Source organism: Berghia stephanieae, chromosome 2 (assembly GCF_034508935.2).
Source record: "Berghia stephanieae isolate SIO BIC M18660-M18661 chromosome 2, UCSD_Bste_1.3, whole genome shotgun sequence".
Lineage (NCBI taxonomy): Eukaryota > Metazoa > Mollusca > Gastropoda > Nudibranchia > Aeolidiidae > Berghia > Berghia stephanieae.
Window position 1 is genome coordinate 39388612 of NC_088361.1, and position 14073 is coordinate 39402684.

The 14073-nt window shown below is 37.1% G+C and overlaps 1 protein-coding gene across 1 annotated transcript in view; it reads right to left on the reverse strand.

Moving 5' to 3' along the window:
* Positions 1-9570: 9570 nt before the first annotated feature.
* Positions 9571-14073, reverse strand: part of LOC144964847 (uncharacterized) — a 4602-nt gene continuing 99 nt past the window's right edge. Inside the window, exons 1-2 of the mRNA XM_078899558.1 lie at positions 13819-14073; positions 9571-13115 (exon numbers count right to left, since the gene is read on the reverse strand). The exon at positions 13819-14073 is cut by the window's right edge and continues 99 nt beyond it. Of these exons, the coding sequence (XP_078755684.1) occupies positions 11452-13115; positions 13819-14029 (1875 nt within the window). The 5' untranslated portion in view covers positions 14030-14073 and the 3' untranslated portion in view covers positions 9571-11451. The remainder of the gene's footprint in view (positions 13116-13818) is intronic.

Sequence of the window (14073 nt, forward strand, 5' to 3'; positions counted from 1 at the left end):
CGTTATCTCTGTCGAAAAGAATAATACCAGCGCCTCACTACGTTATGTCTCGTCCTATAGATGAGTTGTTGTTGTTGTTGGCTTGAGATCCCTAATAAAGCACTTTCAGCACATTTAATTGCCATTGCGCTATCTAAGAGCGCATCCCCCCCCCCCCCCCCACCTTTCCAAATGGTCCTACCTTTCAAATTAAGCAAGCCATTTGTGACCCATTGCTACAATCGGGTGTTATGTCCGGGTGAAACAAATGCCAACATTTTAACTTCAAGTCGTAATCGTCATAACTCGATATTTTGATTTTTAGCGACTTTAAAAGTTAGCTACATCTTTTTTTTTTTAAATTAAGATATTATGTTAATTCGGCCCTAAGTTCATAATGTAGACAAAAATCAATTTATTTCCAGTCATCATATTCTTACTCCCTCCCCCCTCCCCCAACCCCATTTTAGATGAGTACCTTATTGATTAGCGTGATGTCGATGTTGCTGGTGGTGATTTACAGTGTCTAGTAACGGGAGATCGTAATCTTATCTAATAAGTACTGATCGTGCACTCGGCGATTGGATTTGTTTTAAGAAGCGATAATGATTGTGATAATCTCTCTCTCTCTCTCTGTGCCTCTAACCGGTTCCCCTATAATATACAGCCGATGAGGAAAATAAAGAATCTGACGCTGCACAAATTTAATAAAATTGGACAATTACATGAGACGAAAAATATGTGTTACACAATGAAATAATGACAATAATCTGTTACAGGCCTCAATGACGAAGACTGTATTATCCCAAATCCGATTTAAATGACGTAACAAACCGGATAGCAGCAATTTAAGTGTAATCCCGTAACCGGCAACCAGCAACCGTCGCATGTCTACGTCATATTTGCCATAAATTCGCCACAGCAACAAAGCCAAGACCTAAAAATAAACCCGTTGAATTATTGACGCCGTTTTTCTATTCTTTTAAACGTAACCTTATTGTCGCCAGAAATAACTCCAGTGAAATTAGCAGCTCAGCTCCTGTTAAACCTGCCCTGAATTGAATCTACCTAGACATAACCGACTCAAATCAAGTTTGGTAGAATTTCACGTAAAACTAATATATTCGCTAGAGTTAAACGATTTTGTTTATCTATATAAAAGGAGAAAACATCAGCTATCACATCTCAATACGAAGTCTAAATCCAAACATCAAACAAGGGTTATAGTTATCAAAACAAGATTTATAGATTTCTCCTATTGTTGTATTTTCATTAGCTGATGAAATTGTTTGTCTTGAGAATACCACATTTTGTCTTGCGTTCAAAGGGCACGATTATCGACTTCGAGTTATATTATGTCGCCCACCCCCCCCCCCCCCCCCCCCCCCCCCCCTCCTTATTCTTCTGTAAAACAAAACAAAACCCATTCGGTTTTGCATCAGCCTCAAAACTTTCTATTTCTAGCATCCTTCCAAATCGAGGGCCAGAGTGAGGCTCTGACGTTTGTTCAATCGATTAGTCAGCATGTGACGTCAGCAATGTGTACATCCTCTCGACTGGCGAGGTTCCCGGAATGCCAGCAATCGCTGAGCTCACATACAGCATCAATATTAATAGTTACAACTGGTTCACCTTTTGTAAGAGCGATGTTAAAAGGTTAAGAATGGATTAATGGAGAGTGAATGAAAGCGAGCGAGAGAGGGAGAAGGGAGGACACATTTATCGTGTTACCGTCGATAAAAAAAAAGATAGAAAAAAGCAAGCAGATGAAGGAAATCTGTGACAAGTATTGTTAGGCAGCACGAGTGTGAAGTGTGTATGTGTGTGTGTGTATGTGTGTGTGTGTACGTGCATGAGTACTTGAGTGAGCATGAACGAAGAACTAGGATTGTATGCAAGTGGCGGTAGCCGAAATTCCAGTTCGTCTGTCGGCTGTTATGTTGCCAAATTTCTCCCAGTATCAATAAACACAACACAGTCGCATAGGTAGGATTTTTAGTACCTACATACAACGTTTGACCGATACTTGCTTCTATCGATGGTAGTATAATGCATATTAAGAAAACTGAAATCTATTAGAAATCGGATTTTCCAATAAACAAATTGGTTATACCCATTTTCTTCTCAAGTTTCTCTAGAGATGCATAACTAAGTAATAGCACTGGAAACATATTTATGTATCGCTATATCAGCCTACATAATAAAGATTGTTAATTCTTTTATTACTAGCAGATTAGATTATTTTAATACCCTTCTCATCGGCTGTCAAAGCAGATGAATTCATCAACTACAAAAAAATTCAAAATAAAGCGACTAGACTTATAAAATTAACGAAAAAAGAGAGATCATAATATAACATAAGTTACGTTCTCCAGGAATTGCACTGGCTTCATGTGAAGTTTAGGATAGAATTTAAGTTATTGTGCTATGTTTTTAGATGTCTGGATGGAGTGGAACTTGAATATTTGCAAGAACTGATTAACAAATATGAATCCACCCGAAATTTAAGATCATCTCAGTCCCAACTTCTAAAGGTACCGCCTCAAAATCCACTTTTGGTAAAAAAAAATCCATTTCATCCATTGCTCCACGTCTAGGGAACGCCCTTGGTCCTCGGACAAAGTTCTGTGAAAATTTATCATCTTTCAGGACATGAATGAAGACTGAGTTGTTCCGTAAGGCTTATCTTTCATGGAATAGATGTTGCTTAGATTTTGTTTCTGTATTCATGCTTATTATGTAGTGTCTTGATTTTTTACATTTTTGTTGTTGTTTTGTTTCGTTTCTTAAACATTTTTATTATGTAAAGCGCCGCAGAGCACTATTAACGTGGATGTTTAGGAGCTATATAAATTCATTATTTATATATATATAGATATCAACAGTTTAGGGCCTTATAGTATCAAAGTTAATACCACAATAGAACGTACATAGTATGTGCATTCTCTGTTAAAGCCAAAGAATATACATGCAAGTCCTACTCTGGTAAAATAAAAAATTACAGAAATAACGAAAGCCCACAAAACGAAGGAAACCTGATAGATTGAGATTGGAAGGGAAATAATATATAACATTATTGTGTGATCTACCGCCTGAAAAAGGTGTTCTGTCGGCGTGATTTAGATGCTAAAAAATGGAATTTATAAATAAATATAACTTGGGTTAACACTATCTAATTTGTTTTATTGATGCTGTGCATTTAGAAAAAAAATTAACAGCATCCGCCAGTCGGATGTAACGTACCGACACACAAAACTATGTGTTAGCTTGGACGTTATAGTCTGGTTGATAGAATTTAGTGAGAGCCACTCATAAACATGGCTGGCTAAAAGCTGAGTGGCGTCAATTTCGTTCCCTCTATTGAGGACCAGAGATACCGTTTCTTAAAATGACAATTTAAGAAACAAGAGAGCAGGCACGAAGCTATCGTAAACTTATAGCCTGACACTGACCAACAAATGACGTCAAAGGACAAGTCTTTGGCCGCAAAAGAAAACTAATCGTGAGTTTATTCAATAGTTCAACCAATGGAATCATAATTTGTTTCCTTGAGCTGCTCTACTAACGACAACTCACTAGACGCTGCACAAACCTTTAAAATGACGTCAAACTGTAAGTCCTCGAGGGTTCTAGTATCAGGCTATATATTATCTTAACGATGGCTACGGCAGGCACCGATGTAAGATAAAGATCTGAACAACTGTGTATGAGAGCAGGTGCCAGACAAAGCAAAACAGAAAAATACAAGAATAAATCATCCCACAAAAGCAGTAATTCTATCTATAATCTGGTTAATACAGTTTAGTGAGAATTACACATTGGATTTCATAAAACAATAACAAAGTCTATACACAGTCTATGCGGTTGTGTGGTCGAGTGGTATGACACTCGCTTTCGGATCGGAAGGTACTGGGTTCGAGCCTCGCTCTCGTTGCATCGTTGAGCCCTTGGAAAAGGCACTTTACTCATATTCTCTCACCGTACTGGGGACCCCTTGTAAAGCGTTTTGAGTACGTTTAGTGGATATTGCGCTATATAAAAGCTCAATAAAAAAAAATGTTTTTTAGTCTCTTGAAACAAAGCATAAACGTGTCATATTTTGGACAATAGGAAATTGAATGGAAGCTTCGATTAAATAAACAAAGACAGATAATGTGACGTTTCGGGTTTCTCCTTTATCAACAAAACACGATGAATGAAACACTAAAGACGAATGAGAGTGTTCCATTCATTGTGTTTTGTTGATAAAGGGGAAACCCAAAACGTCCACATTTTTCGCTTATTTCTTCGAGCTTCAAACAACAACATCTCCATTATTTTAGACGATGAATTCAATTTGCAGCACATCATCCAGACATAATACCCTTTTGAAGCGGTGCGTCACAAATACTCTGACCCACTTACACACACACACACACACACACACACACACACACACACATAAATACATACACCGGCGGCGCTCTTTCACAAAAATCGATGACCTGGAAGTGTTCCCGTTCCATCTTCGATTTTAAAAAATCCATGACTTACAAATCGCAGGCTATTAGTATCTATGTCAATGTTATGTTGTAATACGCCTCTGGGATTCAGACCAAATAATTATTGGAAGGAACTGTGTCATGGTGACATCAATATAATCATATCAATTAGAGAGAGAGAGAGAGAGAGAGAGAGAGAAAAAAAAAAGATATTCCTGTACTTGCGTAATATTATTATGTGCGACTATGTGGTCTAGTGGTATGACATTCGCTTTCGGATCGGAAGGTCCTGGGTTCAAACCCAAAGTCATTTCTAGATCCCTCTCTCACCCACTTCTTGAGATCGCCGATTCGTTCACCACCATCGCGAAGTAATTTTGACCAGCAGTTAAGCTTAATAGCCAATATTCTCATCACAAACATATAACATAGAAACGATTGAGACATTGAGTATGCTCCGGTGTATGGGGTGAATTTTTAATTCAGAAAAGTGAGTGGAGCAGGCACTTATGTTGGTAACAACAAGATATGAAGTGAGTAGAAAAGTGCCAGAAGACAATAGAGAATAATTTTTTTTTTTTTTTTTTTTTTTTTTTTTTTTTTTTTTTTTTCGCGGCGGTGGTGGGGTTTGAACCTGCGACCTTATTGGTACGACAACTCCGCCTGGCAGGTGAGAGCGTGGCTCTACCGTGTGAGCTATCCACGAACACAAAAATATTCGTTTCAAACCCAAAGTCATTTCTAGATCCCTCTCTCACCCACTTCTTGAGATCGCCGATTCGTTCACCACCATCGCGAAGTAATTTTGACCAGCAGTTAAGCTTAATAGCCAATATTCTCATCACAAACATATAACATAGAAACGATTGAGACATTGAGTATGCTCCGGTGTATGGGGTGAATTTTTAATTCAGAAAAGTGAGTGGAGCAGGCACTTATGTTGGTAACAACAAGATATGAAGTGAGTAGAAAAGTGCCAGAAGACAATAGAGAATAATTTTTTTTTTTTTTTTTTTTTTCGCGGCGGTGGTGGGGTTTGAACCTGCGACCTTATTGGTACGACAACTCCGCCTGGCAGGTGAGAGCGTGGCTCTACCGTGTGAGCTATCCACGAACACAAAAGTTATATGTTTGTGATGAGAATATTGGCTATTAAGCTTAACTGCTGGTCAAAATTACTTCGCGATGGTGGTGAACGAATCGGCGATCTCAAGAAGTGGGTGAGAGAGGGATCTAGAAATGACTTTGGGTTTGAAACGAATATTTTTGTGTTCGTGGATAGCTCACACGGTAGAGCCACGCTCTCACCTGCCAGGGGAGTTGTCGTACCAATAAGGTCGCAGGTTCAAACCCCCCCCCCGCCGCGAAAAAAAAAAAAAAAAAAAAAAAAAAAAAAAAAATTATTCTCTATTGTCTTCTGGCACTTTTCTACTCACTTCATATCTTGTTGTTACCAACATAAGTGCCTGCTCCACTCACTTTTCTGAATTAAAAATTCACCCCATACACCGGAGCATACTCAATGTCTCAATCGTTTCTATGTTATATGTTTGTGATGAGAATATTGGCTATTAAGCTTAACTGCTGGTCAAAATTACTTCGCGATGGTGGTGAACGAATCGGCGATCTCAAGAAGTGGGTGAGAGAGGGATCTAGAAATGACTTTGGGTTTGAAACGAATATTTTTGTGTTCGTGGATAGCTCACACGGTAGAGCCACGCTCTCACCTGCCAGGCGGAGTTGTCGTACCAATAAGGTCGCAGGTTCAAACCCCACCACCGCCGCGGAAAAAAAAAAATAAAAAATAAAAAAAAAAAAAATTATTCTCTATTGTCTTCTGGCACTTTTCTACTCACTTCATATCTTAAGGTCCTGGGTTCGAGCCTCGCACGGCGCATTAGCTGAGTCCTTGGAGATGGCTGTTTACTCACATTCTCTCATCGTACTCATGTGTTAAATGAGTACCTGGTCGTTAATAGCGTTGTCTCTCTCTCTCTCTCTCTCTCTCTCTCTCTCTCTCTCTCTCTCTCTCTCTCTCTCTCTCTCTCTCTCTCTATCTCTCCGAAAAAATTGTAATATCGCTTAACAGGCGTCATTTCCCGTCCTAAATGTTAATAGAAATTACATAAATAATAATACTAATAATGATGATGATAATAATAATAATAACAATAATAATAATAATAATAATAATAATAATAATAATAATAATAATAATAATAATAATAATAATAATAATAATAATAATAATTGTTATTGTTATTATTCTTGGTGGGGTTCTTGCATATGGGCAGGGTGGCACTTGCTGCGTCTTCTATCCCCTTATTACATCTGTTTTCCAATTTGCTTTCTCTCTTTGTCTTGGAATGAGATTACTTGGTTTTGTACTGGCCCTGACCAGAGTCCTTGGCTTGGTGGGAAACAGTCAAATGTAGTTATTGTTTTGGGATATTATTTTTTTTCTTGATAAATCTGTATCTATGAATTGTTATTTTGAATGTATAATGTAAGCATGTGGGTGTATTCCTCTTAGTTGGATCCTAGTAACTAGACTCAGACTAAAGCGTGAAGTCATGCCTCAGCAAATGACTAAAACGGCCAAACTTACTCCGTGATTTTAGCCTCGGACTTGCTTAGTCAGCTCACATGAAATCCGATTTTTTCAAGTCATTGACTAATGTCAGAGATAATCAGAGACTAAGCACTAGTCCGCGTTCATGAAATCGGCCCCAGAAAGCCGAACAAGAGGACTTTGATAGCTCGAAGAAAAATTCGAGAGTGATGTAGAGGTATAGATGTGAGTTTGTCATTTAAAAATGAGAGCTGAAATTGACGGAGGGAGACTATTTATTGCGGCATAAGTTCACGATCTAATGATACATGGCCCTTTTAAAATACATGGCCCCTAAAAGTGACAGCCTCACAAGGCGTCCCCGATTTGAGAGTCATTTGAATCAATCGATATATGGAGAGTGTTCTGGTCAAATTTTTAAATACGTGTTTGGCATTGATCATCGAAGACTCACTTTCACAAGGACATCGAGTGATTTGTAAAGATTTGGGAAGTGGCCGAGTGGTTAATTATATATATATATATATATATATATATATATATATATATATATATATATATATATATATATATATATATATATATATATATATATGACTTATATACTGTATGAGTCACATTTACTCACTCTATCTTTCTCTCCATTTTATATTAAAAACTGCATCTTATTAAGCCTATGAAATCAAAGGCAACTCAAATGGAGAACAGAAGGAGGTCCCAAAAACAATCCATCTGTTGGTCTCGTCTGTGACCAGCTTTAAATTCCGCATATCATGGACTGAATCCACACCACGAGGGAGACACTCAGTGTGTCACAATAATATATTAATAGCTTTGAATTTAGTTTGTTTTGTTTGAAAGGTTTGTTTGTTTGTTTTTAAGGTTTTTACTGCGCTTGCAACACATTTAGGTTATATCAGCGCCAGTAAAAATGAAGAAAATGGGATAGAAAAAGTTCTAGAATTACAAATAAAGCACCCAAGACAAAGTAAGACATAGGGGAATTGGGAACAAATAGGAATCAGATGTAGATTCCAAGAGCACACTATCAAAGTACTTAGTTTGAGACCACCTATAAGTCTCATCCGGACACAAGCACAAAATCCAACCAAGAGGAATACACTCAAATTCTTACATTATACATTCAAAATAACAAATATAATAATACATAACAGAGAGATGATTTACAAAGAAAAAAATATCATCTCCCAAAATAATAACTATGCATTTGACTGTTTCCCTCCCAGCTAGGACTCCGGCCAGGGCCAGGACAAAATCAAGTAATCTCATTCCAAGACAAAGACAGAAAGCATGTTGGAAAACAGATAAAGGGGGTAGAAGACACAGTATGTACCTCCCTGCCCGCTATGGGAGGTCAGGATCCCCATTGTTTGAAAGGGCTTTACTCCGCTAGCGATACATTATTAAGGTCATTCCAGAGCCAGTAGTAAAAAGGAAGAAAATTAGATCTAGTCAAAAAATTCTAGATTTACAATTGAAAGCACTAGAGAAAAATGTAGACAAAGGGGGTTGGTTCAAATAGAGAAAAATCTCATCGAGACACAAGCACATGATCTCACTTAGAGGAATACACTCAAATGTTTACAGAATTTATCCAAAACAGAAAACATAACTAACAATACACAACAGAGTGAAGATTTATTATTTTCCCAAAACTAATACTTAAGATTTGACTGTTTCCCTCTCAGCAAAGGGCTTCGCAAGGGCCAGACCAAAACCATGCAATTCCATTCCAGTACAAAGACAGAAAGCAACTCAGATAACAGATATTAGGGGATAGAAGACAGAGCAAGTGACCTTCTGCTCACCATGAGAGTTTTAAATTATATAAAAGAGGTGATATCATAGGAAAGATAATATAATCCCCCTTAAAACAATCGCACATTTGACAGTTTCTCTCCTGGTAATGGATCCCAATCAGGGCCAAGTGATTTAATTCCAACACAAGGACAGAAAGTAATGCTAGAGAGAAAAAAAGTATATTAATTTAGAGGTAGATGGAGCAAAGGCTCACACAGGGAAGCCTGACTTCCCAGCCCATGGTGCTGTACTTCATTATGCTCTCTAAGTTCATTTAAAGATTCTATGAAAATAGATAACTGCTGACAGTTGAAACACCAAAATATAGGGGTGCCTAAATGAGCCAATAAAGTGTAGAGTAAAATATGACTCGTGTAAAAGATATAACACAAAAAAAACACTTTACTTTGTGTTTTATCGTTTACAAGAGTCATATTAATATTACTCCCTTTATATTACTCTACATTTTGAAACAGCAAATTAACTTCCAATCCAGCAAGTGGAAAGAATGACAACATGTGTGTATGTGTGAAGTGTAGACCATGTCATCTGATATCACAAAAAAAAAAAAAAAGCACACAAAGGCTGTCTTTAAGTTTAAAAAAAAAGAAAGATTTTTGGCGCTTGCAACACTTTGTGGTCATCGCAGCCAGTAAAAAGGACAGGATAAGATCACCAATGAAATATTACAGTAAAGAAGAAAAAAGAGGAACAAACTTTGTAAATTTTGTATAACATGTGTTTTATTTATTATTTTCATTTCGTCTTCTCTTTTCCTGCCCAACCAATAAAACTTTTGTTTATAATCAACAATCAACAGTGATCAACACTGCCATCAATATAACGACAACATAGGTTCAAAGAGAGAGTAAGATAGCAACAATTTTGTAATGCAACAAAATTTATGAGCTAAAAAATAAAGAAAATACAACACAGAATCGAATGATTTGTGGATATTATATATTCTAAAACAAAAGCAGATATTTTGAAATGTCTTTTCTGAAAACAACTGATAAACTTTGCTAAACTCATCTCTTTTTATTACCTGGCAATTGATAAAAAAGAATCAAATCTTGTGATGTAATAAATTATAAATACTATACATACGAACAAAATCATAACATTAAGTTCCATGGATAAAACAATAAACTGAACACTTTCATAAACTGAGGATTTTTGTTTTGTTTGTTTAGTCATTAATACATGACAACTAAATCAAATCATATGAAACAAATTGCACCTGGATTTTTCAAACACTGACAGCAAATGATAAATCAATATTTAAAAAGTTACACCTGACAGATTTTGAAGTCAAACACACTGCATTCACTTTTCACCCTGCTGTTGCAACTTAGGTAAGTGCTTTTGACCAATTAAAAAAAAAAATCTTTAAATGTAACTGAAATCATTTTGGATCAGAGGCTTTATAATGCATCAGACATTCTTACAAGTTATGATAAAGCAATATGAAACATCAACATCTTATTATGTGTTATTTTCAATAGGATTTAATGCTGCCTTGCACACTAAGTGTGTGGTAAAGCCTGAAAAATAAATAGAAATAGTACCAGGTATCTAAACTACTTTCAGTGTCAGTGGGGCAATAATCGTTGCTTACTCAACTCAAAACTGACTAAATAAAACTGAGTTAAAAAAAAAAAAGAAGCTGGATACATTTTTAAAAATATTGAAACAATATTTGACTTATCAGTTTTAATTCTTCTCAAAACAGCATGGCACCAAGAAAATGACAAAACACCCAGCTTCCTTTAAAAAAAATTAAGTACGACTTAAAAACTGTAAACTGCTGACAGAGTCATATGGGACTAAATTATAAAAATGGAAATTCTTATGTCAGAAACTATCATCACAGATGCTTTTTAGTCTCATTTGAGAACAACAGTCAACAAAATAATTATCAAGTACAGTATACTCCATGAATGGAGCAATAAAGGCAATTTATTTTTCGAGTCACACAATACTGAGGGACAGTGAGTGAATTTTATAATACGAGAACATGGGAAGGAAGGAAAAGTGAGATCACAATAATGTAGGAATCACAACCACACATTCATTTGAAGTCAGAGAGAGGAAAAAAATAGATGGATAAAGAGTGGAACTTTGATTAATGCAGCTCAGATTCAGCGAAATACTGGATTAAATGAGGAAATAAAAACACATGGATTTTATGTCCTATTAACCATGATAAACAGAACCTTGCATTCAATGACATAACAGTCAAATCCTCAGTTCTGCTGACCTCATTGTCTCTGAACTCAATTGTACAGATGAAAGATATTTAAAGTTAAAGACAACAAGACAACACAGTGATAATTTACAGTAGTTCATAATAAGGATTACCGTAGACAGTGAGATGACTGAACAAGAAAGACATAAGTAAACAAAGTAACAATGTGTAACATAATTGTTAACAATCTTAAGGAATGAATGGGAGTACAGAACAGCTGTTTTATTTGAAGGGACTCGATTTAAAAAAAGTCTTAGACAAGTCTTTAGAGTCCTGTAGCACCACATTAATATTTTAGGATGAGGTTCATTATTTATATATATACATACTAATTTGTTAATGAGCTAGAATCACAAAGATGATGTTGTAACAATTGTCTGTGGCATGTCGATGAATGAAGATGACGAGATGACTAATGGAATTGTACTAACTATACTGTCTAAGGGTACAGGATCATTATTGTCTGAAGGGGTTGAAGCTGCTAGGGAAATAGGAAGTGATGAACAACTCGCGGTGGCTGATGTAGCTGTTGAGGATTTACTCTTTCCTCGTTGTCTCATATGAACTTTTGCATGTCGTTTCTTTTCGTCGCTTCGAGCAAACTTCCTTCCACAAATGTCACACGAAAATGGTTTTTCACCTGTGTGCGTACGAACATGAGTGGTAAGGTGATCACTACGACTAAAAGATCGACCACAAATTTTACAATGGAATGGTTTTTGTCCTGTATGAATTCGGATGTGCCGAGTAAGTTCATCACTTCTTGAAAATCTTCTGTCGCAATTATCTACTGGACAAGGATACGGGCGCTCATGTGGTGGAGTTTTACTTGGACGATTCGGGTATTTCCTAGGTTTGACAGGCAAGTACTTCAAAGAACTTTGTTGATAAGGTTGGTTCAAGATGGGTGGAGAGAGAGATGAGCTTCCAGAAGTTTCCGCAGGCATGTTTGAAGGATAGTCTATGTACATTTGATGATCCTCGGGTTCGGTTTCAGGCTCTGTTTTGATTGAGGGCATTGGGAATGGAGGAGGTGGAGGGGGAGCACTAAGTGCAGTAGACGTGGGTGCCAAAACTCTGAAGTCTGGAAGATCAGCTTGACTCGGACAGGCAGGTGAAGAAGATGGCATGATGGACCATTTAAGATCTGCATTCAAGGTCTGACTTTTGTTGCTGTCTGAGATGTGCATTTGGAAAATGGAGTCGGACATAGATGTTGTAGGATAGTTAAGAAAGTGCTGCTGCTGTTGTTGCTGCTGTTGGGGTTGTAACGACCTGACTTGTTGAGAACAGCTACTGTAAGTTGGGGGTTGTTTCATTTGGACATTTGACAAACCTATTGTTTGCGAGTATGAAGGAGGGGCGGCATGAGTATGGAAAATGCTGCTGGTGTTCTCTGTGAGTGATTCAGAGCCCAAAGACATCTGTGGTTCTGGAGTTGAGTTGATGGAGCTGATAGGGGATGCGAACCCAGACGAGTATTGATCAGATACATCTTGCTGATGAAGGTTGCTGCTGCTTCCAGCAGCTTCTTTTGATGGAGGCATTTGACTGTGAGATTGAGGAGAAGGTGCAGAAATGGAAAACATGGTTTGTAATGTAGATTGATTGTCATTGTTGTTGCTTGTGTTTTCTGTTTGCTGTTGCTCAGCTGTTGATGAAGAGGTAGAGGAGGAGGATGGTGGAACTCCAACATTAAACTCACAGGGGAGGTTACCAGGATACTGTGATGGGCTCAATGAAGAGGTATTAGATGATGGGTTTGTAGCTTGAGATAAGATAGCATTAAAAATTGGGGACAGTGGTGTGAGCAAAGATGCAAGATTTGGCGGATTCGCGCCAGACTGTGAGCTGCTCGGGGTGACAGATGTTGTGACGAGGGTTCCCTTGTAAGTGATGGTGTGGGTGGTGCCCCCAGTGGGACCCTCTGTGTAATGGACATGATGAGTCTTGCTACCTGGGCTGCCATCTGTGAAACTTCTATCAGGGATGTTGATGGAAGCAAATATATTGGCTGAGAAAGAGAAATGAAGAAAAACATAAAATGTCAGTCAAGCTAAAAAAAATTGGGCAGCAGAAAATAAAGAAGAATATTAACCATAAAAAAAAAAAAGATAGAAAAAGAAATAATCAGAATAAAAAATTAAATTCAAAACGTAGAAATAAAGGCATACATATTATAATTGGTATGCTTTTCTGATTTATTTTATTTCCTTGATACCTGTAACTATTGTTTATGAATAGCCGAACCAAAGTTTAAAAAAATAAAAAATAAATGAAAATGCAACAAGTTAACAACGAATAAACGGAAACAAGAAGTTATTTTATCTTTCTCTGTAGGCCCCAGCCGTTTTACAACCGACGAACGGAAAGCGTAATGATTCGTGACAAACTCAGGGTTGAAATTCTTATACTATTGTGGAACGTTTCTCAACCATCTAACCAAGCGTAAAAACAGTGTCCAATAGGTCAAATCAGTCGCAGAATCAAATAAAAATGTGGTCTCACCGAAAGAGAATGGACAGACTTCAATAATAGAGATTTACAGCTTACAGTCAATAATAGCTAAAAATAGACAATCCTTTTTTGGAGTTCGAGTATTTTGTGACGTCAATACCCTATGCTAATTTCAACTCGACAGCTGAGAGACGGACGCGAGTGATAAAATGAATCCAAAATGACCACAAATACAAACATATTGATGGTTAAACACCTACCAGTTGCCGTAATTGGGGGAGGTTCAAGTGTATCAGGTCCAAAGAATGTTAAGTCAGAACCAGTGGTAACTGGAGTATTTAATCCTTCATCAAGTGCCTCAGAAACATGTCGAATATGACCTCCTTGAGGGGTATCATAACACAAACTATGAAGGCCGATGTCAGCTCCCAAGCCAACTTGAGAAAGTGAATCTAAATTGTCCATAATCATCACGGATATTTGATCAGTAAATGTGTAAATTAAATAAAAATATT